This window comes from Oratosquilla oratoria, chromosome 1, assembly GCF_046742065.1.
Source record: "Oratosquilla oratoria isolate Oo_2021 chromosome 1, ASM4674206v1, whole genome shotgun sequence".
Taxonomy (NCBI): domain Eukaryota; kingdom Metazoa; phylum Arthropoda; class Malacostraca; order Stomatopoda; family Squillidae; genus Oratosquilla; species Oratosquilla oratoria.
This window is the reverse complement of record NC_134777.1, coordinates 57,095,649-57,119,607: the sequence shown is the minus strand read 5'-3', so window position 1 is coordinate 57,119,607 and position 23,959 is coordinate 57,095,649. Positions and strand designations below refer to the sequence as shown.

Sequence of the window (23,959 nt, the reverse complement as noted above, 5' to 3'; positions counted from 1 at the left end):
TCTTCACTCCTGAAAACCTCCCAATTACACTCCCAAACTCACACTTGCCTTTCCCTCTCAACTTAGTTTCACTCGAAACCAACACATCCATCTTTCTTCTCACAAACATACTACCTATCTCTTCCCTTTTACTCTCATCTGTACCACATCCACACACATTAAAAGACCCAAACCTTAGGGTGCTGGTTGGAAAATTCGTAGACTCTCTTATGCCTTTACTTTTTTTTAGGAATGTCCCCTGTGGGGCTACAGGGAGAAGGATGTCTGGTCCCAATCCCTATCCCATTTTTCTCACCTCTTACGATCCAAGTGGAAATACTTGGTGGCAGTATTCTTTTCCCCCCACCACAGGGTAGGCAAAACAAGGAAATGAAATTCAGAGAAATGGTACAGGACAGCAACAAGGGGTTGGGGGACAGCATAACGGAGGGACAGTAGCAGTATAATAAAAGTTTCATCATTTCTCTGTGAGCAGAGTCCTCCTCTATCACAGACAGAATGATGTGTGGCTCTGGTCCATAGGGGCAGCCCATATAGACCCTAAAGTATCAACTGCATGCTACTTTGCCATAACCACATGCAGCCAATACCCCAGACAGGGATAAGAAAGTAAGGCATGAAAAAAAATCAGTAGCAGTTAAATTTAGAAATTACTGTAAATTGTCATTGAAGAATGATGAAATAGAAAACTAAATTGGACAAGCCTATCAATAAAAGACAAGTCAGAGAAGAGAAACATGTGTCATAGTTAAGTAGCAAAAGTTTGCAGGAGTGAGATGGCAGAAGTTGGGAGAGGCCTTTGTGTTGGATAGTTGATTGATTGACTTGTTGTATTAGTTAATTGTTTTGGTGTCTGCACTCACCCTAAAAAATGTCAAAAGGTTAATTATGTCCTGGGAGGAAGCATTCTCTCTCCCTCCCTCCCTCCAAGCATTGGTCTTGAATTACAAGTACAGTATAGTGTCTCAAAACACCATTAGACTTGGAGACCATCATATGTTGATATAGAAAAAAACAGTAATTGGTAACTTATGTTATTGATCAGGCGGCCCTCAAGTATTGTAGGATGTTCTATTTCCATTTGCATTTATTATTTGATTGGTAAAAATGTCAACTTTTTTGTAGCAAACCAGCTGGTGCCATTCACCAGGTGCATAGTCAGTGCCCCCATTTGAAAATCCTGTTTGGCTCCAAGGTCATCGGCCAATTTTAAGTTGCCATCTGTGGTGCAAGAATTGTTCTTCTTCTACCTCCATCATGTCTAATTATCTCTTTCCCTTTTTTTTTCTTCTTCTTCTTCTTCTTCTTCTTCTTCTTCTTCTTCTTCTTCTTCTTCTTCTTCTTCTTCTTCTTCTTCTTCTTCTTCTTCTTCTTCTTCTTCTTCTTCTTCTTCTTCTTCTTCTTCTTCTTCTTCTTCTTCTTCTTCTTCTTCTTCTTCTTCTTCTTCTTCTTCTTCTTCTTCTTCTTCTTCTTCTTCTTCTTCTTCTTCTTCTTCTTCTTCTTCTTCTTCTTCTTCTTCTTCTTCTTCTATTCTCCCTTCTGTCCTTGTCCCTCTTCTCTTCTTCATCTCTCCTCATTCCTCTCCTTCACTTCCTGTAACCTTTCTCCACCTTTTCCTGCCCTCAACCTTTTCCCCTTTCCTCACCTTCCACTCTCTCCCTCTTCCTCAACCTTTCCCTCCCTTCATCTTTTTCCCCTCTCCCTCCACTCTCTCCATCTCCCTCCACTCTCTCCATCTCCCTCCACTCCCCATCCATCCATTCTCTCACTCATCCTTCCCTCTCTCCCTCCCTCCACTCCCTCCCTCCCTCCCTCCCTCCCTCCCTCCCTCCCTCCCTCCACTTTCTCTCTGTCTCCACTTTTCCTCCCTTACACTCACTCTCCCCCACCCTTCCTCCCACCCCTTCACTTGCTTGTTCTATTTCTTCCTTCCTTTTTCACTATTCCCCCATCCTCCACATCTTCTCAGCTTCACCATCATAACTGTTCTTCACCCCTTTACTCTTTTGCTTTCCATATTTCCTCCTTTCTCTCCCTCCTCTCCTCCGCCTCCTTCCTTCCTCCTCCTCCTATTTCCTCCTTCCTCGCCTTCTCCCTCCTTCCCGTTCTATCCCTCTTATTTGCTCTGTTAACACTACCTTTTACCTTCTCTAGTTCTCCTTTCCCCGATTCTTTCCTTCTAGCAGATATGTAGTTATCTTAGACATATTCATATGGGAAATTAGATTTTTCATTGTACTGAATTTTTTTTCTTTTCCAGGTTCAACAGATGGCCAGCATTCCCTCTGGATACCTTTCCAAACAGCAGCAGGTCATGTTACAGCTCTTTATAAAGGTAAAGCAATATTACATATTTCTGACTGTTGCACATTTGTGACTGTCACATGCTTTTATTTTATACTTTTTTTTCCTCAATGTTTCTTCCTCATGTTACAGCTCTTCATAAAGGTAAAGCAATATTGCATAGTTCTGACTGTCACTTGCCTTTATTTTATGTATTTATTTATTTTATTTTTATTTATTTATTTTATGTATATATTTTCTCTCCCTCCTCTTCCATTACTTGAATTTTAGGGCGTTCTTTCCCAAACCATGTTAACTTTATAAATATGATATGTATTTTTTCATGTGCTTATTGAGCTGAACATTTCTCTTGCCTTACACAGATGCTATAGACAGTGTTCGGCGAGCTAGTGAGTTGGGTGTTCAAGCAGGTTATCAAAGGCGAACAAGGGAACTCCTTAACATGGCCCGACGGAGACGGCATATAAGAAGGGAAGATCTTCTTGCTTTCCTGGCTGGGAAGACTGCTCCACCTCGAACTACACACTTCAAGTAAGTTTAATTTTAGGATCTTGCTTTCCAGAAGGCATGTCAATGTTGCTTTCAGAGATCTTTATTTTATACAGATACCTTCAACCCAGTAATGACATCTATTATATTTGTTTGTGGTAATGCCAGGTAATCGTATTTGGCTGAAGACTCAGGTCAAAAGGAAAATTAAGAGTATTTAATTCTCTTGATTTCCTTGATCAGATGATAGTACAGAGTGATTTTATTCCATAAAGGGTTGGATGCTGGGCAGATGGGGATGAAAATTCTGTGCAGTAGTCATAGGTTTAGTTTGGTTATAAAATGCTACATTCAACTTCCTACTTTTTGTAAGTTAAAATTTTGAAAGTATCATCCCCATGTTATACATACATATATATACCAAGGCTTTTTCCCCCTTACAAGGGAGGTAGCCAAAAAGGAAAAGGCATAAAATCATTCCCACCCGTTCCATCCCTGAATGTTATACTTTCATAAACTATTGATATATTCAGGGTATATTTGCATATCTATGCTACATCTGAAAACATAATGGGTGCATGGTAGATCATATCGGGTTATATATATACATATATATATAAGAAGCTGAGGGAGGAGTGGGAGGGAATGAAGGATAGTAGAGCTAGGAGTGGAGGAGGAATGGGGATGGTTCAAGGAGGGAGTCACAAAGTGTGCAAAGATGGTGTGTGGAACAAGAAAGGACAGGAGGAAATAGAAGGAAGGGTAGTGAATGGTGGGATGAGGAAACAAAGAAGGTTGTAGAAAAGAAGAAGCGAGCTTTCACAGATTAGTTAAAAAAATAGGACGAGGGAGTCATATGAGAGGTACAAAGAAAAGAAAAGAAGTAAAGCACAAGGTAAAGGAGGCAAAGAGGAGAGCAGATGTGAAATGGGGTAAGAGTATGACAGAAAATTTTGAAAGTAATAAAAAGATGTTTTGGAAAGAAATTGAGAGGAAGAGGAGGCGAATCAAGTAGAGAAGAAAAGGTAAAAGGTGCAGATGGAGAGATGATAATGGAAGAGAAGGCAGTAAGGGGAAGATGGGCTGAGTATTTTTGGGAGTTGCTAAATGTGAAGGAGGATAGGGAGGGAAAGATAGTGGCAGTGGGAAGTGCTAAGAAAATGACTGTGATGAGTGAGGAAAATGGAGGAGAAATAAGGAAGGATAAAGTGAAGGCAGTTGTTAAGATGATGAGAGCAAGTAAGGTACCTAGTCTGGATGGATGCCATGCAGAATGTCTGAAAAAGGGAGGTACAGTGATGGTGGACTGACTGGTGAGGTTATTTAATGTTTGCTGGAGAGAGGGTAGAGTGCCCGAGGACTGGAGGAGTGCCTGTATAGCTCCTCTTTACAAGGGAAAAGGGGGCAAGTGTGATTGTAGTAGTTTCAGAGGGGTTAGTTTATTAAGTCGAGTATGGAAGGCTTACAGGAGGATCTTGATTGAGAGGATTAGGAGAGGAACAGAGGGAGTAATTGGCGATGAACAGTGTGGATTTAGGACAGGTAGAGGTTGCGTCGATCATTTTTCTGTGGTAGGACATTATGTGAGAAAGCTTTAGGAAAAGGTAAGGACTTTTTTTTTTTTTTATGGATCTGGAAAAGGCTTATGACAGGGTAGACAGGAAGGCACTGTGGGAGGTTTGCAGATATTTAGGATAGGAGGAAAGCTAGGAGCAGTGAAGAGTTTTTACAAGAGTAGTAGAGCATGTGTCAGGATTAGAAATGGAGAGAGTGAGTGGTTCGAGGTAAAGGTGGGACTGTCAGGGATGTGTTATGTCGCCCTGGTTGTTCAACTTATACATGGATGGGGTGGTGTGAGAGGTAAATGCAAGGGTGGTGGGTCAGGGATTGGAGATGTTTAAAGAAAATGGAGAAAAAGTGAGAGGTGAGCCAGCTGTTGTTTGCAGACGACACTGCGCTTGTAGCAGGATCAGAGGAGGGATTGAGGAAGTTGGTGAGAGAGTTTGGGAGTGTGTGAAAGAAGAAAGTTGAAGATAAATGTGGGTAAAAGTAAGGTGATAGATGTACAAGGGGTGACAGTGGCAGTAGACTGGAAGTGAGCATTAAGGGAGAGTGACTGGAGGAAGTGGATAGTTTTAGATACTTGGGTGCGAATGTGGCAGGAAAGGGTGGAGTGGAGGTGGAATGTAGATTGAGAGAAGCAAGTAAATGCCTTGATGGATTAAAAAGTGTAATGAGGAATAGACGATTGGGAATGGAGGCTTAGAGGAGATTATATGAAGGAGTGATTGTGCCAACAGCACTGTATGGGGCAGAAACATGGAACATAAGAGGGGAGATTGAATGTGTTTGAGATGAGGTGTCTGAGAAGTATAATAGGGGTTACTAGGCTGGATAGAGTGAGAAATGGGGAGGTGAGGAGGAGGACAGGGGTGATAAGGGAGTTGGGAGATAGGGTGGATGAAAGAGTATTTGGATGGTTTGGACACATGGAAAGAATGAGTGAAGAAAGACTAGTAAAAGAAGTATGGAAGGCAGATATGGAGGGAGTGAACATGAGGGGGCAACCTAGAATGAGATGGATGGATGGGGTGAAAGGGGATTTGGGGAAGAGGTGAATGTCTCTTGAGGAAGGAAGGGAGAGGACAGAAGACAGGGGTGAATGGAGAATGGTTGTATAAGGATGATGCTGTGATGCATGAGGTGGAATGGATGGGGGTTGAGGTAGTATGTGTGAGTAAAACTTGATGCAGCTAGAAGGGATTTCTCCCCATCTCCTTTTCTGCAAGAGGGGACGGAGAGGGGAGGTCGCCGATTTAATGAAGCAGCCTTGCTGTGGATGTGCTGTGTCTTGCAACACTGCCTCTGACCTAGGGCAGTGGACAAGATGCAGGGATGACCTGTCATCCAGGAGGTGCCAAGATAAGAGGGAGGGTAAAGGGTGGAGGGGAGTGGAGTGTATTTAGGGATGGAATGGTTTTTATACCTTTTTCTTTTTGGCTGCCTCCCTTGTAAGGGGGAAAAAGTCCTTGGTATATGCATGTATATATTTAAGGAAATGTCATAATGGATTGAAATTTGTGTATAGTCATATTATGCAAGGGTAAGGGTATCTAGTATGAATGTAGTAGTTATTAGTCAATTGAGTGTGGTGAGAGAAGTGCAGTGGCATGTATTAATTGAGAGGATGAGAATAGGAGTAGCCTAAACAATGTGGCTGGAGACAGGAGGTGCTGAGATGAGAGGTACATTAAGTGGGTTTTTGTATTATGAAGTGGGTGTATTTTTTGACAGGGCTATCCCATCTACATGTAGGATAAAGGCCTTTAATGTGTATGTATATATACCAAATGCCCTCTTTTATATAGGGGTGGTCAAATCAAATCACGCTTCCACTCTCTCACACAATTAAAACCTGCATAACACATTTCCAATCTCAGCACCTTGTAGAGGAAGGGCCATTTTAGTGCTTGGTGGGTGAAAGACAATGCAGTGAGGTGTAGCTCTAACATAGCTGGACCTGACTGCCAGACCAGATTTATTCCAATAGCTTTATCATACTGGACCCCCACTCCTTCTTCATCCACTCGTAATAAATTGTAAACATGATATTAATGACCAAAAGGATAAATTACAAATCTAATGTATTTGTTTGGTCTCCTACAGAGGGTCACCACGAGCTTGGATGACCCCTCGACTTCCAAGTCCTCACCACACCCATGTTCATCCTCCTGATCAAGACCTGAGCACATTCAGAGAAGCACTAAGCATATCAGGTGGGTGTTATGCCACATTATTATTATTATTATTATTATTATTGTATGAACTGGAAATTTGGTTAGACTGAAAGTGAAAGGGTTTGAGAGGAATTGTGTGTGGAGTTCCAGAGAAAAATTGTAGTGGAGAGTTGATGGTGGAGATGTGTCTATAAAGAGAGTTGATCATAGCAAATACAGTGTTTAAGAAGAAAGTCAAGCATAAGTACACATGGGAGAGGGTGGTGGATGGAAGGGTGGTAGATAGTGTTAATGGACTATAATGGTAACAAGGAGAATAGTAGGAAGAGTTAAGGATGTACATGTTCTAAGGGGAGAGAGTGGGGGAATATCAGATCATTTTTTGTTGGAAAATAAGTTTAGAGTGGAGGATAGATGGAGAAAGAGGGAAAGTATAGAAGGTAGAGAGGTGCTTAAAGTGAATTGCTTAAATAAGAAAGAAAAGGAGTACAAGAAGAAGCTGAGAGAGGAGTGGGAGGGCGTGAAGGATAGAGTAGAACTGAGAGTGGAGGAGGAATGAAGATGTTTCAAGGAGGGAATCACAAGGTGTGCAAAGATGGTGTGTAGAACAAGGAGGATAGGTGGAAGTAGAAGGAAGGGTAGGGAGTGGTGGGATGAGGAAGCAAAGAAGGCTGTAGAGGAGAAGCAAGCTTTCACAGATTGGTCACAAAATAGGATGAGAGAATCATATGAGAGGTACAAAGAAAAGAGAAGAGGAGTATAGGGTGCATATGATAATTGTTTAAAAAAAATTTAGGGTCGCACAAAAAAGTCAGTTTAGTTGAAAATTAAAAAAAAAAAAAAAAAAAAAAAAAAAAACGGTATGTATCTACACACTTCTGGTGTCTCATTACTCAATGAATCCACCCTTGGCATCAGTGACATCCTCATCATGCCTTAGAAACCTGGCACATGCCTTCTTCATGACCTTGGAGAGATTGGCAAAGGCTACCTTGATCCGACTGATCAGGTCATTCTTATTCTTGCATGGGGTGCAGTTAGTATCTTGTTCAACTGTGCCCCATACAAAATGATCCATAGAGTTGAGGTCAAGTGAGTTAGTGAGCCACACATCAGGGGCAACAAAGTCAAATTGTTGGAGAGCCATTTTTGAGATTTTCTAGAGGTGTGACATGGTGCCAAGTCCTGTTGCCACACGTAGGGTCAACCAGCAGTTACTTCCTCAATCCACGGCTTCACATGGGTCTGTAGGGTATTGATGTACACTTCAGTGCTCACCCTGAGCCCCTGGGGAAAGAAGAATGGGTTCATGACTTAGCCCTCTCTGCAGACTACCCCTAACACCATGACAGTTGTAGGAAATTTGGTTTTCATGACTCTTGGCACATCCTTGGAACAGACAGCCAACCACCTGTTGTCCTTTGAGTTGTGGGTCTGGTCCTGGCAGGAGTTCTTTTCATCTGAAAAGAACCAGAGCATGTCATTCTCCAGAGGGTGCTTCAGTTTGTTGAGCATCTTCTTGCTCTTCTTGAAGTGGTTCTCCTGTATCTTTGGGGAAAGGAGTTGACCTCACACATCTTATATGACTTGTATCTGATATCTTCAAACACTTCCTTACGGTGCCCTCAGACACTTGCAGCTCTCTGGCACTGGACTTCATGGACTGGCTGGGGTCTTCATCAACCATGGGTTGCAATTGAGTGAGAAATTTGGTGTCCCTGATGGTGTACGATCATTGAGAAAGATGTTTCCCCTCGGCAATGCCTTCATAATCATAGTGAGAAGAAATCAACTCCCTCCTGACAGTCCTGACAAACTGTTCAGTCACTTTTAGCAGTTCTGAGATCTTACTGCTGCTGTGTCCAGAGGATATAAACATAAGTACCCCATGCCTTTTCCATACATACATACATATACCAAGGCTTTTTCCCCCTTACAAGGGAGATAGCCAAAAAGGAAAAGGCATAAAATCACTCCCACCCATTCCATCCCCGAACACACACCACACCCCTCCACCCTCCCTCCCATCTTAGCACCTCCTGGATGACAGGTCATCCCTGCACCTTGTCCACTGCCCTGGGTCAGAAGCAGTGTCGCAGGACACAGCACATCCACAGCAAGGCCGCTTCATTAAATCGGCGACCCCCCCCTCTCCGTCTCCCCATGCATAAAAGGAGAAGACGGGGTGAAATCCCTTTGGGCTGCGTCAAATTTTGCTCACACATACTACCTCACCCCCCATCCCCATGCCCATTCCACCTCATGCATTACATCCTCCATATACAACCATTCTCCATTCACCCCTATCTTCTGTCCTCTCCCGTCCTTCCTCAACAGACATTCCCCTCTTCCCCAAAGCTCCCTTCACCCCATCCATCCACCTCATCCTAGGATGTCCCCTCATGTGCACTCCCTCCACATCTGCCTTCCATACCTTCTTTACTAGTCATTCTTCACTCATTCTTTCCATATGTCCAAACCATCCTAATACTCTTTCATCAACCCTATCTCCCAACTCCCTTTCCACCCCTGTTCTCCTCCTCACCTCCTCATTTCTCACTCTATCTAGCCTAGTAACCCCCATCATACTTCTCAAACACCTCATCTCAAACACATTCAAACTGTTCCTCTCTTCCTCTCTTATGTTCCATGTTTCTGCCCCATACAGTGCTGTTGGCACAATCACTCCTTCATACAGTCTCCTCTTAGCATCCATTCCCAAATGTCTATTCCTCATTACACTTTTTAATCCACCAAGGCATTTACTCGCTTCTCTCAATCTACATTCTACCTCCACCTTCACTCCATCTTTTCCTGCCACATTTGCACCCAAATATCTAAAACTATCCACTTCCTCCAGTCTTTCACCCTTAGCCACTTCCATACGGTGACGCCTACGTAGGCGGCATGAGGAGCAAGTGGGTACTCGATGATGCCGACGTTGCCATCTTGATTATATTTATTGTAGTCGTACCTACGTAATTTCAATTATCTCTAAACTGGCTTCATCAATTTTCTATGGTTATCAAAATACACGGGTGAAAGAGAACGAACGATTGAGCACTGACTTTATTTTTTATAATGCGATTATTATGACGCAACATCGCACGTCGGGCAGCTAATGCTGCCAGACGTGCGATGTGCCCCGGAGTGAAGAGGTTAATGCTCACTTCCAGTCTACTGCCACTTTCACCCCTTGTACATCTCATCACCTTACTTTTACCCACATTTGTCTTCAGCTTTCTTCTATCATACACTCTCCCAAACTCTGTCACCAACTTCCTCAATCCCTCCTCCGATCCTGCCACAAGCGCAGTGTCGTCCGCAAACAGCAGCTGGCTCACCTCCCACTTTTCTCCATTTTCTTTAACCATCTCCAATCCACTGACCCACCTCCCACTTTTCTCCATTTTCTTTAACCATCTCCAATCCCTGACCCACTACCCTTTTTCGTAGATTAGGAAATGTAAAGCTCTCCAGGGACGGTATTGCTGGGACAAAGTCTCGACATATACTGACTGGTTGCTTTTGAGTGGTGTCCCTGAAACAACGAAACAATTACTGTACACACCCTGTAAAGCATAAGATAAAGGAGGCAAAGAAGAGAGCAGATGTCAAATGGGGTAAGAGTCTAACAGAAAATTTTGAAATATTAAAAAGATGTTTTGGAAAGAAATTAAGAAAGGAAGAGTAGGCAAATCAAGTAGAGAAGTAAAGGTAAAAGGTACAGATGGAGAGATAATAATGGAAGAGACGGCAGTAAGAGGAAGATGGGTAGAGTATTTTAGGGAGCTGCTAAATGTGAAGGAGGATCAGGAGGGAAAGGTAGTTGCAATGGGAAGCACTAAGATAATAACTGTGATGAGTGAGGAAAATGGAGGAGAAATAAGGAAAGATGAAGTGAAGGCAGTTGTTACAAAGATGTGAGCAGGTAAGGCACCTGGGTTAAATGGGTTTAATGCAGAAAGTCTAAAAAAAGGAGTTACAATGATGGTGGCCTGGCTGGTGAGGTTATTTAATGTTTGATTAATAGAGGGTAGAGTGCCAGAGGACTGGAGGAGTGCCTGTATAGTTCCACTTTACAAGGGAAAAGGGGACAAATGTAAGTGTAGTAGTTTCAGAGGGATAATTTTAAGTGTAGTTGGGAAGGCTTATGGGAGGGTCTTGATTGAGAGGATTAGGAGAGGAACAGAGGGAGTAATTGGTGAGGAGCAGTGTGGGTTTAGGACAGGTAGGGGTTGCATGGATCAGATTTTTGTGGTAAGACAGATATGTGAGAAAGCTATAGGAAAAGGTAAGGATTTTTGGGGGGGCTTTTATGTATTTGGAAAAGGCAGGGTAGACAGGAAGACACTGTATTGGAGGTATTGCATATATATGGGATAGGAGGAAAGCTTTTAAGAGTAGTCAAGAGTTTTTACGAGCGTAGTAGAACTTGTATTAAATTCAGAAATGGAGAGAGTGAGTGGATGGGACTTTGCCAGTGATGTGTTGTCACCTTGGCTGTTCAATTTATACATGGATGGGGTGGTACGAGAGCTAAATGCAAGGGTAGTGGGTTGGGGATTGGAGATGGTTAAAGAAAATGGAAAAAAGTGGGAGATAAGCCAGTTGTTGTTTGCTGATGACACTGCTTGTAGCAGGATCAGAGGAGGGATTGAGGAAGTACATGAATGATATTTTGACATAGCCTGAAAAGGATTTCTCCCAGTCTTCTCTATTTCTGCATGAGTGGACAGAGAGGGAGGGTCGCTGATTAAATGAAGCAGCTTTGCTGTGGATGTGCTGTGTCTGGGTACATTACTTCTAACTCAGGGCAGTGGACGAGATGTGTGGATGACCCATCATCCAGGAGGAGCCAAGAAAAGAGGGAAGGAGGAGTGGTGAATGGGAGTGGAGTATGTGGTGATGAAATGGGTGGGAGTGAATTTATGCCTTTGACTTTGGCTACCTCCCTTGTAAGGGAAAGGAAAAAAAGCCATTAGTATATGTATGTGAGTTAGGGCATCGTTACTTGTGGTGAAGGTCAAGGGGATGGCAGTTCATAGTCTGCCACCGATGAAATTGAGCCAAGAGCATGGTTCATTAAATTCCACACTACAAAGTTCTCTGTAAGGGGCACCATACTAGCCTCCTGATAAGAGGGAGTTTGTGATATTAAACCATATCACATACATGTGTATGTATGTATTATCATTTCATATATAATTTGTGTGTGTATACACATACCTATAATGTAGCAGGGAATAGATGAGTGGGGGCAGAGGTTATTTACAGAGCGAGAGAAACAAGTAAATATATTTGGGGGAATGAAAAGTATCATGAGAAGTAATTATCTGGGGATGAACACAAAGAAGAGACTGTATGAAGGGGTGATTATGCCCTCACTGCTGTATGGAGGATAGATGTGAAGTACCCCTTCCATACTATGACACTTACGTAGGGGTCATGAGGTGTGAGTGGGTATATGAGGATGCCAGCATTGGCATCTTGATTATTTTGTAGTTGTAGCTGAGTAACTCCCATAGATAAGAGGGAAGGAGGGGTGTACATAGGAGTGGAGTATGTGGGGATGGAATGAGTGGGAGTGGATTTTATGCCTTTGTTTTTGGCTACCTCCCATGTAAGGGGGGAAAAGGACGTTGTGTGTATGTATGTAGTTGTAGCTGAATGACCCTCATATTCTGTGAACTGGCTTGATCAAATTTTCTGTGATTATTAATATTCAGGGCAAAAGTGAGTAATACAGCTGTAACTTTAGATTTTATAATGCGATTATTGTGATGCATCATCATAACATCAGGAGATACAAAGATGGATAGAGTGGAGAGTGGTCGTGAATGGAAGAACATTGACATGTCCCAGAGAGTGGTTGTGAATGGATGAAATTTGATGTGGACCAAAGAAATTTCTTCTTGTTTGTTCTGTAATATCATGAGTGGATAATGGTGGAGGGGGAGTTGGGTTGCCATGTAGTGAAGCCATAGGGGTAAACCAGCTTTAGTTGTTGGACCCTGTTGTTGTTGTCGTTCCCTAGACTGTCTGTCCGAGCAGTCCCGTCTCCCCAAGGAATGCCACAGCCGAAACTGGGTTTTCCCACAAATCCTTTATAGAGTGTATGTTGTGTTGTTTGCGTGCATGATTGTGTATAATGCAGTCTTCCATTATGTGTTGTATGGTATGGACCCTGTTGTGGAGTTGTGTGTTTTGCTGCATTACATCAGACCCAAGCAGTAGGTGGGGGACTGTTGGCCTTTCATCTGCAAGGAGCAAAGATAAAAGTGACAACAGATGGATGTCTATTTCTCATTACACTTCAGAAAACCATGGGGAATGGCATTATTGTGTGAATGAAACAACATCTATTGTATGCTCTACATTGTAGAGGATTGGACTGTATATCACAAAGGCCCTTTCCACTTTATAAGGGGGTGCCTTAGTCAAAACAGATTATCTATATACCAGGGGTTTCTTCCCCCATATATAGGAGGTAGCCAAATTCAAAGGCACACATCCACACCCATCCACCACTTCACTCCCGTCCTCTACCCTTGTTTCCCTGTTAGCTAAACTTCTTCTTGACTTCCACAGACATAGAAGTCAAAACACACACAAACACATCATAACAAGTAAAACCCATTCAGTCGCCTCGCTCATCAGAGCACCTAGGGGAAAGGTTGCTGTATCCCCCACCACATTTCTTGGGTGCAAAACATTGTGGTGAGGCATAGCTCCTTCTCAGCAGTGCCCAACATATAGGTATATGTGCCCTTTTCTGCAGTGGAAGGTATCTTGACAGGAGAGAGGAAAATACCCATTTCATTTTCATTATACACTCTTAATCCTTCCTGCTGTAAACCATTATACCATCCATGCATTCCCTTGTGTCATCTGAGGTGATTAGTGTATATACTTCTTCTAATTGTCTCCCTTTGTTCTATTTTTGGTGCAGGACCAACGGGTCTGACTGTGAGACCTCCGTCTGTGGGATCCCCCACAACCTTATCTGCAAGGCGTCGGAACTCCTCTCACTTGACCTCAACAGATCTGCAGGCCTTTATTTGTGAAGAATTTGCTCGTCACAATAAGCGCCCTGCACCCTCCTCCTCCCCCACACACGATGTCACCATGGATTCTCCGCAGCATAAAAAGTCACGGTTTACCTAATCCTGGCCTGCTTTTGTAAATGAAATGAGCGCAAGGAAGAGGACATTTGGTCTGGAGGAAGAATGGAACTTTTGCAAATGCCAACTTGTGACTCGTTTGGTGAACACAAAACAATTGGCTCCGACTTTTTATGAAAAGCCAGTGCTGTAATGTATATAATAGTAAGACTGGAAGCTGCAGAGTTTTGTAAATGTCCTTTGTTTGGAGATGGAACATGTTCAACATATTCCTTTGTAGAGGTTATGATTGATTCAAGTGTTTTCTCAAGTTGTTGACAGAGCTAGAATGTGTACAGGAGTTTGGCTGAAAACAAATTTGATCAACAAGAGAACCAGCAAACAATTGAGTGAATAAATACAGGGGCTGTATGGGCAGCAGTGTCAGTTTGTGGTAGCTGATTGCTAACCTTCATTGTTGGGTACTTTAGTTGAGCTAAAAGTGGGCCAAAGGAACCAGTATACCCCTTCATGTTTTGTCTAAGTAAAGATGAGGATGAACCTAACTTTTTTTTTTCTAATTTATTTATTATTATTATTTTTATATATGTATTTTTTTCCTTTTCTTTTTCAAAGAGTGATAACATTTCTGCCGTAAAGAGTTACATTGCCAGTGATTTAGACAAAGTTGATAAAACCCTGGTGATTTATTGTTCATTTATCGTCAAGTGTCCTTGTTGGTCGTCAGAGTTCTCAGAGTGACTTGCCAGGTATAATTGCTTGGATGATGGGAGCCTGTTACTGTTACTTTGTCGAAGCAAGTGTATAGGAAAGGCCAGAGTGATTAGCACAATTTTGAGCAAAAATGGAATAACTAATATAAAAAAGTATGTCCAGCTGCCTTGAAAATATGCTTGTGAGTTTGCTTTAAATATAATTGATTTTTATATTTAATTGTATAATTTTTACACTACTGGGTATGACACATTATCTAGTGGCAACAACAGTAAAGCATGTGGTAAATCACAACTGTATAAAGTAGAGATGCATGTGTTGATAGGGCATTTTGCATTGAATACTCAGTGGATTAATCTGTCGTGTATAGCCACATGGTGATGGGAAGGAGGAGAGAGTATTTAATGCCTGTACCAGGTCAATGACTTGTATCGTCTTCAAGAAATGAAGGGTTGGCAGAGGAACCTCTGGTGCGCTGCAGGTCTCTCTCTCTCTTCTGCCCCTCGGTGGTCATCAAGCAGACTATATTTCTGTTTTTGTCACACGAGTCATGAATACCTCTTTTGTTTTATACTGTATTTTCAGACTCGTAGTGTAAGGAACAAGTGATGCGGTATGTATGCAAAACTAGTCCTAAGAGTCCTCATCTTTATGCTTGTCAGGCCAACCCCTGGTGTCTTTGTCTTGCAGCTATTAGTTCTTTTGTGCTTTTTTAGCTTCCATGCATATTCTTGTTCATTTTTCATTTTTCCAATCCTCGTATAATCGACACATTGTCCAATTTCTCTTTCTTCCCATCTGTTTTTGCCCACATTCCCTTCATAATTGACCTTTACCTCTTCATTACCCTATTCATCTTTCCAATCTTCATCTCCAGTTGTCTTTTGAATTCAACCCATGCCTTCCATGCCCTCCTTTAGGGTTTCACCCCTTCCCATCCTCTTTTACTTCATTTTTCCACACTACCCATTCTCTTCGGTATTTTTTGTTCACCACTCCCTTCTTCCTCTCATTTGTCTTTTCATCTCCATATTTTCTTTTCTCTCCCCCTTTTCATATTTAGCTGACCATCTTTTCTTCCACATTTGAATAACAACAATAATTTGTACCTAGAGCTTCACTGATAGGAAATCTGGTGCCCCACAGTAGTTAGCAACAGCCCTTGGGCTTTCCTATAGATCTTCAGGAAGAAATAGTGGACCATTTTCCTGTATCAGCATATTTACCTAATTGGAGTATACAGGAGCAGTGCTCATGGAGTCCTCACTCTTACTGTCCAATCATCATACCTAAATTGGGCTGTCTTTATGCTTTGATTATATATATTTATATTTTAATTTGTGTATTGTTCCAGTTTGAGTTGTATCACTGTTACTGGGTAACAAAATGGGAAGGGAAAGTGGGGGCCTTATGGTTCATCTTCTCCATTATGTGAAAAAATGGAAGAAAATAGTTTGAGTTGAGAAAAAGCTTGGGCCCACAGGGCATCCAGATGAAGTAAGAATATTGATAGGTTTTGAAGATTAGTACACACATACATATACCAAAGGCTTTTTCCCCCTTACATGGGGGGTAGCCAAAAAAGAAGAAATATGGAAATAGTTCTTCCAACTTCCATCTCAGGACCACCATGAGCAAATGCCTGCCATTGGTCCCTTCATTGGAAAGTATTATCAATCCTTACACATAATTCCTTTACTTTTTTTGTTTGAGATGAGGTGTCTGAGAAGTATGATGGGGGTTACTAGGCTAGATAGAGTGAGAAATGAGGAGGTGAGGAGAAGAACGGGGGTGGAAAGGGAGTTGGGAGATAGGGTTGATGAAAGAGTATTAGGATGGTTTGGACACATGGAAAGAATGAGTGAAGAAAGACTAGTAAAAGAGGTATGGAAGGCAGATGTGGAGGGAGTGAACATGAGGGGACCTCCTAGGATGGGGTGAAGGGGGCTTTGGGGAAGAGGGGAATGTCTGTTGAGGAAGGACGGGAGAGGACAGAAGACGGGTGAATGGAGAATGGTTGTATATGGATGATGTTGTGATGCATGAGATGGAATGGGGGGTGAGGTAGTATGTGTGAGCAAAATTTGACGCAGCCCGAAGGGATTTCTCCCCATCTTCTCCTTTTATGCATGGGGGGACGGAGAGGGGGGGGTCGCCGATTTAATGAAGCGGCCTTGCTGTGGATGTGCTGTGTCTGGCGACACTGCTTCTGACCCAGGGCAGTGGACAAGGTGCAGGGATGACCCGTCATCCAGGAGGTGCTAAGATAAGAGGGAGGGTGGAGGGGTGTGGAGTGTTTTCAGGGATGGAATGGGTGGGAATGATTTTATACCTTTTCCTTTTTGGCTACCTCCCTTGTAAGTGGGAAAAAGCCTTGGTATATGTATGTATGTACACATAATTCCTCCTCCCTTCCCATACACTATGAGCATAGTTTATATCCTGTATACTATATGAAAGTAAACATACACACACTTGCATTTACTCGATTGAAACCTATGGAGAGCTTTATGAGGGTTGGACCATTGCCAACTACTTTGAAAAACTGATTTCCAGTCATTTGAACTTGAAGAAACAATTATTCATCTTCATTGCCCCACCTTGTTTCTTTTTCATCATCTATCCCCCACATGTACTCTTTTTTTTCTCTCTCTCTCTCTCTCTCTCCCTCTCCCTCACCCTCCCAGCGGCAGCGCCAGGAATTTTTAGTTGCGGGGGCTGAGCAAATTTTTTGGGGGGGCGAATAGTAATATGATACACATATATTATCCTCATTTCAGAAGGGGAGGGGGTTAATGGTTGGGCTAGCACTGATGGCTGACAAATCTTTAGCCCTGGCAATTAAAAATTCCACTTAAAAAAATTATTTCAGCGAGTGTTTTAAATTTTCAATTTGCTCATTTCAGTTGGGGGAGCTAAAGCCCCCCCTGGCGCCGCCACTGCACCCTCCACCTTGTTCCTCCACCTCCCAGACTGTTTCCTTCTTTGTGCACTTCAGAGCACATTCCAAACCTCTCGCTTTCCTAGGCATCTATTCCTTGCTTTGCCTCCCCTATTTTTTCTTCATTTCCTTGTACTTTTGACCAGTTTTTCTTACTTTTCACTTACATCTATTCTTCATACCCATTCACTTGTCCCATACTTTTAGTTTTCATTCTTTCACTCATAATCTCCACTTATTCACCAAACTTGACTTAACTTCATTTCATTCTCATCCCCATTCACTCTTTTCATTCTCTGACACCATCTTTTGAAGCTCGATTCCCTTGTTTGCTCTTTTGTTTTTTCTATCATCAACTGTAGCTTTCCTTTTCCTCTTTGCCTCATCTCTGTCTCTCCTACCTTGCTACCTCATTCAACCTATTCCCATTTGCCCTCCCTGACCTCAGTTGCACCTTCCAAACCCGAGAACTCCAGCTTTCTCGGTCACAATTTTGTCAATTTTATTATCTGTATTGCTTCTGTGGAGTACGTATCTTGCGTGCCCCTCTTGTACAGCACCCTCTACCCTGGTAATGTCAGATCCACCCAGGTCCTCTGGTCCTACTCAGGAAGTTCTTAGCTACCTACTGTCTGTTTGAACTTGGTCACTATGTTGTTAACCACATGTATACCTTTCGTGTATTTAAATCGTGTAGCGTTTATCCAAATGAAAAAGAGAAAAGTTTGAAATTTGTGTTGTGGAAATAAATGTTGGTGCAACATTGGGCAGTGTAATTCCATCGTTACCAACAAATCAATTAGTTTATTGTGTTCATCTTACAGAAGTAAATGTTGGTGCAACATTGTATGATGTAATGCATAACTTTTACTCGCATTTGAATTATTAATATGATTAAAAAGAAAGGTAAATTGACTGATGTGAGTTTTGTTTTGACCAACTCTGGCATCATTATCCCCAAGCTGATGAGGTAATAACCTCTTTTGTATCTACTTTTCAGTCTCCCATAACAGCAGCATCACTTGCTTTATATGTTGAAAGTTGTTGTATATAGCAATTATTTTGTGTACTGCATTTTGTCCTTTAAGTTGTGCCATTTGCTTTCCTTTATAACCAGCAAACCCATCAATACTATGGCATACTTTGTGGGTTTTTTAAGGCATCTGACAGTTTTTGTCATCTGTAGGGTTGACATCAGACTTGGGTTCTTATTGGCATATGTCTCATTTGTGTCAGAACCTGTCCTTTGGAAATTGTTAGGATTTGCCCCAACAAACACCATATAATGTGCTGTATTGAAAGGGTTGTGTATTAGGTTCTTCCCTTTTTTATTTTTATTTTTATTTATTTATTTTTTTTGTTCTCTCCTGTTGTTGCCTATGTTTTTTGTAAATGGATTTGAAAGACCTCATAATCCCCAGTATACCAGTATCTTGTAGGCACGTCCTACTAGAGTGTGGTATTCTTGGGTATTCTGTAAGTTACCATTGCCAGCATTGTAAATATAATGTGAGACAGAGTATGTTGTTATTTCCTTGGTTTCCCCCACCCTCCTAGCAGACACCTGCTAGTGTGTAGAAGTTCTTAGCTTTTAAGTTTCACTCACTTTACTTTTCAATTTCTGATCCTGTGATTTAAGAAGAAAAGGTGGTATTAATGATGGTTTCATTTGTCCAAATTTTTACATTTTCATAAACACCACTGGTAGAACAATAAAAAAAAATACACCAGCAGGATACTACTCAAACATAAAGACATGATCAGATTACTAAACAAGCTTTCAAAAACGAACCACCAAATAATACTCCAACAACAACCTTGCAGGCCCCACAGAAGAAACCCCTCCACACCGACACACCTGCACTCACGACATCATTCAGCTATAAAACTACCAACACAGAATAGGCCTGGTCACATTTAAACTGCCCCAAATGCAATTGTCATACATGTCATAGAACACTACAATGCCCAACACTAAAAATCCCCAGATAACAATATATCTTCCCTAGGTGATTTATGGTCCCACCCAGAGGTTGTTGCTGATTACCTGAAGGTCACAGGTATTCTGTAAGAGAGACTAGGAACAAAGGATTGATTGATTGACTAATAATCTTTTATTTGTTATTTTCTTTTTTCTACATTTAATAATTTATTGTATTGCCATATGAACTAGTAGAGGCAGACAATCTTAATCTGTGGAACTAATGTGGAGATGCTATGTCTCACTGCATTGCTTTTGGCCCAGGCAGTTTGGCAGGGGACAAAAGAATAATGTATCATTTATGGGGTGCTAAGATAAGAGGCAATTCATTGGTTAAGATGAATGTATGCTTTTACTTGGCCAACCACTATACTGTATAAGTAAGAGAGAGCCCTTGGGGATGTAATTTGAATGTCTTGAACTTACACATACATGCATATTGTTATTGTTCTTATTATCACTGACAATTGATCAGGTCTTCTATCCTTGTGAACTGTATCATGCCATCGAAGATATTTTTCTTAATTTTGGTGTAACTAGTCGGAAGGAGGCATGTATGCAAGTACATTAATTTTTAGCTATGAAAGTACTGATGTGTGAAGTTTTTCTGCTCAGGGTCAATTATAGTTTGTAAAGGAGTCTTTTCTCCTGTACAAAAGTATTTGAGGGATGGTAGAAGTATTAATGTTTCACCTAAACTTAGTTGTGTATTTTATGAGACGAGAGCTATGCTCGTAGTGACCCGTTTTCATATATCTCCACATCCAGTTTATTCTTAAAATTGTGTATAGTTTTGGCATTCACTGTTTCTCTGTTCAGTTTGTTCCACACATCAATCACTCTATGTGGGAAGCTATTCTTTTTCAGGTCTCTTCTGTAGCTGTCTTTCTTTAGTTTCTTTTCGTGTCCTCTTGTTTCTCTTCTGTCCCACTTTAATAGGTCATCTTATGTCGAGAATTTCCATCCCTTTCATAATTCTGAAAATGGTCAACAAATCACCTTTTTCTCTTTTCTGTTCCAATGATGACAGATGTAATTTTTCCAATCTTTGTTCATATATCAGGTTTGTCAGTGTAGGTGCCAACTTTGTTGCTGCTCTTTGTATTCTAACTTTCTTATGTTCTTCTTTGTGCTAGGTGCCCATAGTGTTGCAGCATGTTCTAGTTTAGGTCTTATCAGTGTAACAACTATTTTTTTTAACCATCACCTCGTCTATGTAGTAGAAGGCCACTGTCATTGACCTCAACAAGTTACAAGTCTCTCCAAATAATTTATTTACATGTTTATCAGGTGTCAAGTCACTTGTGATGGTTACTCCCAGGTCCCTTTCTGAATCAACTTTTTTGACGTCTTTGTTTCTAATTTTGTACTGTCCCAATACTGTATTTTTACTCTTTCCAAATTCCATTATGTGAGGGTCACCATGTAAATGAAGCAGTAAGGGTAAGCCAGCTTTGGCTGTCAGGTCCTACTGAGGATATGCTGTGTTTTGCTGCATTGCAAAACAAGTATCTTTGTGAGGGGGATGTGTAAGTAGGGTATTCCAGTAGGAAGTAGTATTCTAATGGAGCACTACATGGGCAGGTGGGAGGGAAGTCTCCAGTCATGAAATGGACATGAGCATTCAATCAGTCCATTACTCCTGGTCTCTTGCACAAGACCAGCAACAGGGAAGATATATTGTGCTGTTTTCTAAAGATTGTTAGTGTGGGGCATTGTAATATGAGGTGTCTTGTGTCCTCTGTGTGGTGGTTGCATCTGGGGTAGTTTGAATCTGTGGCCAGGTCTATTCTGTGATGTACTTTTTCGAGGATAGCATGCCAGTGTGGGTCTTATCAGGTGTGGAAAGATATTTCCTGTGGGGCTTATCTCGGGGTTTACTGGAGAATTGAGTTCTATCATGTAGGGCTTGTTTAAAGATTGGAGTGTATGCATTTTTGTGTGGTGAAAGTGGCAGCAGACTGGAAGTGAGCATTAAGGGAGAGTGTGGATAGTTTTAGATACTTGGGTGCAAATGTGGCAGGAAAGGGTGGAGTGGAGGCAGAGGTAGAATGTAGATTGTGAGAAGCAAGTAAATGCCTTGGTGGATTAAAGAGTGTAATGAGGAATAGACATTTGGGAATGGATGCTAAGAGGAGACTGTATGAAGGAGTGATTGTGCCAACAGCACTGTATGGGGCAGAAACATGGAACATAAGAGAAGAAGAGAGGAGTTTGAATGTGTTTGAGATGAGGTGTCTGAGAATTATGATAGGGGTTACTAGGCTAGATAGAGTGAGAAATGAGGAGGTAAGGAGGAGAACAGGGGTGGTAAGGGAGTTGGGAGATAGGGTTGATAAAAGAGTATTAGGATGGTTTGGACACATGGAAAGAATGAGTGAAGAAAGACTAGTAAAAGAGGTATGGAAGGCAGATGTAGAGGGAGTGAACATGAGGGGACATCCTAGGATGAGATGGATGGATGGGGTGAAGGGGGCTTTGGGGAAGAGGGGAATGTCTGTTGAGGAAGGACGGGAGAGGGCAGAAGACAGGGGTGAATGGAGAATGGTTGTATATGGATGATGCTGTGATGCATGAGGTGGAATGGGTGGGGTGATGGGGGCAAGGTAGTATGTGTGAGAAAAATTTGACGCATCCCGAAGGGATTTATCCCTGTCTTCTCCTTTTCTGCATGGGGGGTTGCCAATTTAATGAAGCAGCCTTGCTGTGGATGTGCTGTGTCTTGCAACACTGCCTCTGACCCAGGGCAGTGGACAAGGTGCAGGGATGACCCATCATCCAGGAGGTGCTAAGATAAGAGGGAGGGTGGAGTGTATATAGGGATGGAATGGGTGGGAATGGTTTTATGCCTTTTTCTTTTTGGCTACCTCCCTTGTAAAGGGGAAAAAGCCTTGGTATATGTATGTATGTATAAGTGTTAGATTGTTACAGATGTTTGAGTAGTATACTGCTGGTGTAGTTTCCCGTTTCATTCTGTTGGTGTATATATAAACACACACACACACACACATCAAAAGGCTTCTTCCATTCCTTATAAGGAAGGTAGCCACCCAAGGCATGCATTCACCTTCCTTTCATCTTAACATCCATTTGTTTTCCTTTTTATTTTGTCTCCTTGTGGATGAAGGGCACCCTGCTTAGGTCAGAAGCAAAGCAATAAGACAATATCACAATACCAGCACCAAATAACTGAAGCTGGTTTACCTCCACTGGTTGAATTACATGGTGAACCTCCCTCCTTGTCCACTAATGAGCAGAAAAGATGAGAAATCCCTTCACACTGCATCCTTTCATAACCAGTCTCCACTCACGCCTCTCTCTCCTGCTCTCCCATCCCTGCTCAACAGACATTCTTATCTTTGGTCTTCCCCTCAAGTTCATTTCATCCACCTCTGTCTTCCACTCTTTTTGCTAGTCTTTACTTATTCTTTCCATGTGACCAAAACCACAAGGGGAAATAAAAGACTCATCTTTTTTCAAACTTCATGTATTTTAAATCTAAGGGCTCTGTAAAAATATAAAATTCTTACAAGATTTTGTGGTAATGAAAAATAATCACTTATTACCTAGATAGACTGTGAAAGTTTCTTCCATTTGATTTGTGCCTACGTATGCTGTTGTTGTCATTCTCTAGACTATGCCCGAGCAGTTCTGTATCCTAGTGAAACATCACGGCTGGAACAGGGTTTTCCCACAAATCCCTTAATGAGTGTATATTGTGCTCTTGGCATGTTTGATTGTGTGTATACAATGCAGTCTTCCATAATGTGTTGCATAGTATGGGGTGAAGTGTTGTATCCTGGAGTTATCTGAGATGCGGTCATCCAGCCTTTCTGGTAACTTAAAAGGGCTGGATGGTGGCCACACTGCAGTCTGGTCAGGTAAACTCTGTCCTTTCGGGATAGAGAAGATTCAGGGGGATGGATATCAGGGGCTTGGCATACAGTTATGTATTGCCTTTCAGTTTGTTGATGGAGCAGTGAGCAATATGATTATGGATATGCCTCTGGAGGTTGGTGTCTGGTGGATGTGGAGGATTAGAAGAGAGTTTTTGTGTGTGATATAGGTATCTGGGTGTTGTTTTAATGTTTCTTGGCACATGTGGGTGTTTTGCCAAGCAGTGTAGTGGGTGGGTTGTTTTTGAAGGCTGTGACAAGTGTTTGTGTGCCTCTCATGTCAAGGTGATCCATAACTTTGAGGACTCATTTCATGATACAGATGGTCTGTATGTGTTGTATTTGTGCAGCCTGTGCCTATGCATGTTAATGAATGTCTCATAAATGGGAAATGAGAAAACAAGACTTAAATACAGTCGAACCTCGAAAGACTGGACTAATTGGGGGGAAGGGTGGTCCGGTCATGCCAAACGTCCGGTCATCGAAAATATCGCCCTAACACCCATAGATTTTCATAGCTGTATACGTATAGGTAATGTATGATATGGCATAGAAACACATAAGAATAATACTCTAACACTGTAATAATAACAATACTGTAATAATAATGCTATAATACTAATAATTCTGTAATAATAACTGTAATACAGGCATATAAATGTACTGTATATACAGTGTACTGTACTGTATTTTTTATTACGTACACTGTAAATATCGGAAGGTATGCACACGGGAGTGGTGGCGGCCAGGGTTGCCGCGTTTTCTACATTTTA

General features: G+C 41.8%; 1 protein-coding gene across 2 annotated transcripts in view; it reads left to right on the top strand.

Moving 5' to 3' along the window:
• LOC143027313 (HUWE1-associated protein modifying stress responses) overlaps positions 1-23,536 on the top strand; it is a 36,424-nt gene extending 12,888 nt beyond the window's left edge. For both annotated transcript variants that reach the window (XM_076188605.1, XM_076188655.1), the window contains exons 2-5: positions 2,261-2,335; positions 2,667-2,835; positions 6,460-6,569; positions 13,483-23,536. In XM_076188605.1, the coding sequence (XP_076044720.1) occupies positions 2,261-2,335; positions 2,667-2,835; positions 6,460-6,569; positions 13,483-13,697 (569 nt within the window). In that variant the 3' untranslated portion in view covers positions 13,698-23,536. The remainder of the gene's footprint in view (positions 1-2,260; positions 2,336-2,666; positions 2,836-6,459; positions 6,570-13,482) is intronic.
• The last annotated feature ends 423 nt before the right edge of the window (positions 23,537-23,959 follow it).